At 63.2% G+C, this 1360-nt stretch overlaps 1 protein-coding gene across 1 annotated transcript in view; it reads right to left on the reverse strand.

The window, feature by feature from the left end:
- The window catches only part of LOC106001939 (nuclear receptor subfamily 2 group E member 1-like), a gene marked incomplete at both ends in the record, with an annotated part of 18062 nt that extends 16956 nt beyond the window's left edge, over nucleotides 1-1106 (reverse strand). The window contains 2 exons of the mRNA XM_013036876.1: nucleotides 826-900; nucleotides 948-1106. Coding sequence (XP_012892330.1) covers nucleotides 826-900; nucleotides 948-1106 — 234 coding nt within the window. The remainder of the gene's footprint in view (nucleotides 1-825; nucleotides 901-947) is intronic.
- Between the last annotated feature and the right edge of the window lie 254 nt (nucleotides 1107-1360).

The following is a 1360-nucleotide window of genomic DNA, read 5'->3' on the forward strand; positions in this document are numbered from 1 at the left end:
TGCGGGCGGGGGGCCGCTGCCCCGCGGGCCCGGGCAGCCTCGGCAGCGGCGGGAAAGCACCCCAGTCCCCCCGCCCCCCAGTGTGCCTGCTCTGCTCCCACCCCATCCGAAGGTCCGCCCGCATCTCAGGTCGCAGGCCGACGAGCCGAGCTTCGCATCTGTTCCTTTCCACGCGTCCGAGGCCTCACCTTTCAAGCCTCCCAGAGGGGGGTGGTCTTCGCACCCAAGTGGGCACCCCAACCCGACGCGCTTTACTTCCAGGGCAGAGGCGAGGAGGGTCTGGCTCCGAGCGAGCCGGCCCGCAGACCTCCCCCGCCCCAGGCCCGCCGCCTGCGGGTCTTTGCAGTGGAGACTTGGAAAGGCCTCTTGGGCCGCACACTCGCCCCAGGACTCTGATAACACAAAGCAAGTGAGCCCCAGGTCCCAGGGCTCGAAACAGCTAGGGCCAGGGTAGGCCCAAGGCTAACGGGAAACGCCGCAAGATCGGCCGCGCATTCCCGCCACCAAGGACTTTCCTTCTCTGCTCGCCCTGCCCCAGCTCCAGACGTTCTGTTCCTCTTTTTGTTCACGTTCATTTTGCTCCAGTTTTTCATCGGGCAGCACTCAAACCAAACGGACAGAAGGAAGACACACACTACTTCTAGCGCGGGTGGGAGATGGGGCGGGAACTGCATCCTCCTGCAGGGGGACTTCATTACCAGTCCTCAGAAGTAGCTGCGACGCTCCCAACTTTCAAAGACGCGGGACAATGGGGGCTGGGGGCGGGGGCGGGGGCGAAAAGGACCGATCAGCGCCCCCCAAAATGCTCTAAGGGAAAAACCACACCCCGGGGCAATGTGGGGGAACCTGTGCCACGGCCGCCCCAGCCATCTCCCCGAAAGCCCGCGACTTCGGCTCCCCCTAGAAGGCGGGAACGAAAAGCCCCAGGGGGGCGACCCAAGCCCCACGGCTTTGCCTTCCGAACGCCGGCTCGGGCCTGCAAATTCTCGAGTCCCGCGGAGACTGAGCACGCAAATACCCTTGCGCACCCCAGTAGCCCTTCGCTCCCGCGTCGGGGGTGGGGGTGGGGGGAGATCAGCCGAGGCTTGGCATTCCTCCGCCAGCGGCTGAAGAAGTTGCGGGAAAGGGAGACGCGTCGGTAGGGAGGCAGGCCGCGCACCGCGGCGGGTGCTGAGCTCCCGCTCAAAAAGTCCTGGGATTAGAGCTTTGGTCCTCCCTTTGCTCGAGTGGTTCGCCATACTTAAAATTCCCCAGTTATGACCTGCGCGGATTTAGGATTAAAGGAAAATGTGACTTTTACATGGTCTCTGCTTCCCAGTTTGCAGGATTATTCGAAATAGCAAGAAACGGGGTGTAAAGC

Source organism: Dipodomys ordii, unplaced genomic scaffold (genome assembly GCF_000151885.1).
Source record: "Dipodomys ordii isolate 6190 unplaced genomic scaffold, Dord_2.0 Scaffold1030, whole genome shotgun sequence".
NCBI lineage: Eukaryota > Metazoa > Chordata > Mammalia > Rodentia > Heteromyidae > Dipodomys > Dipodomys ordii.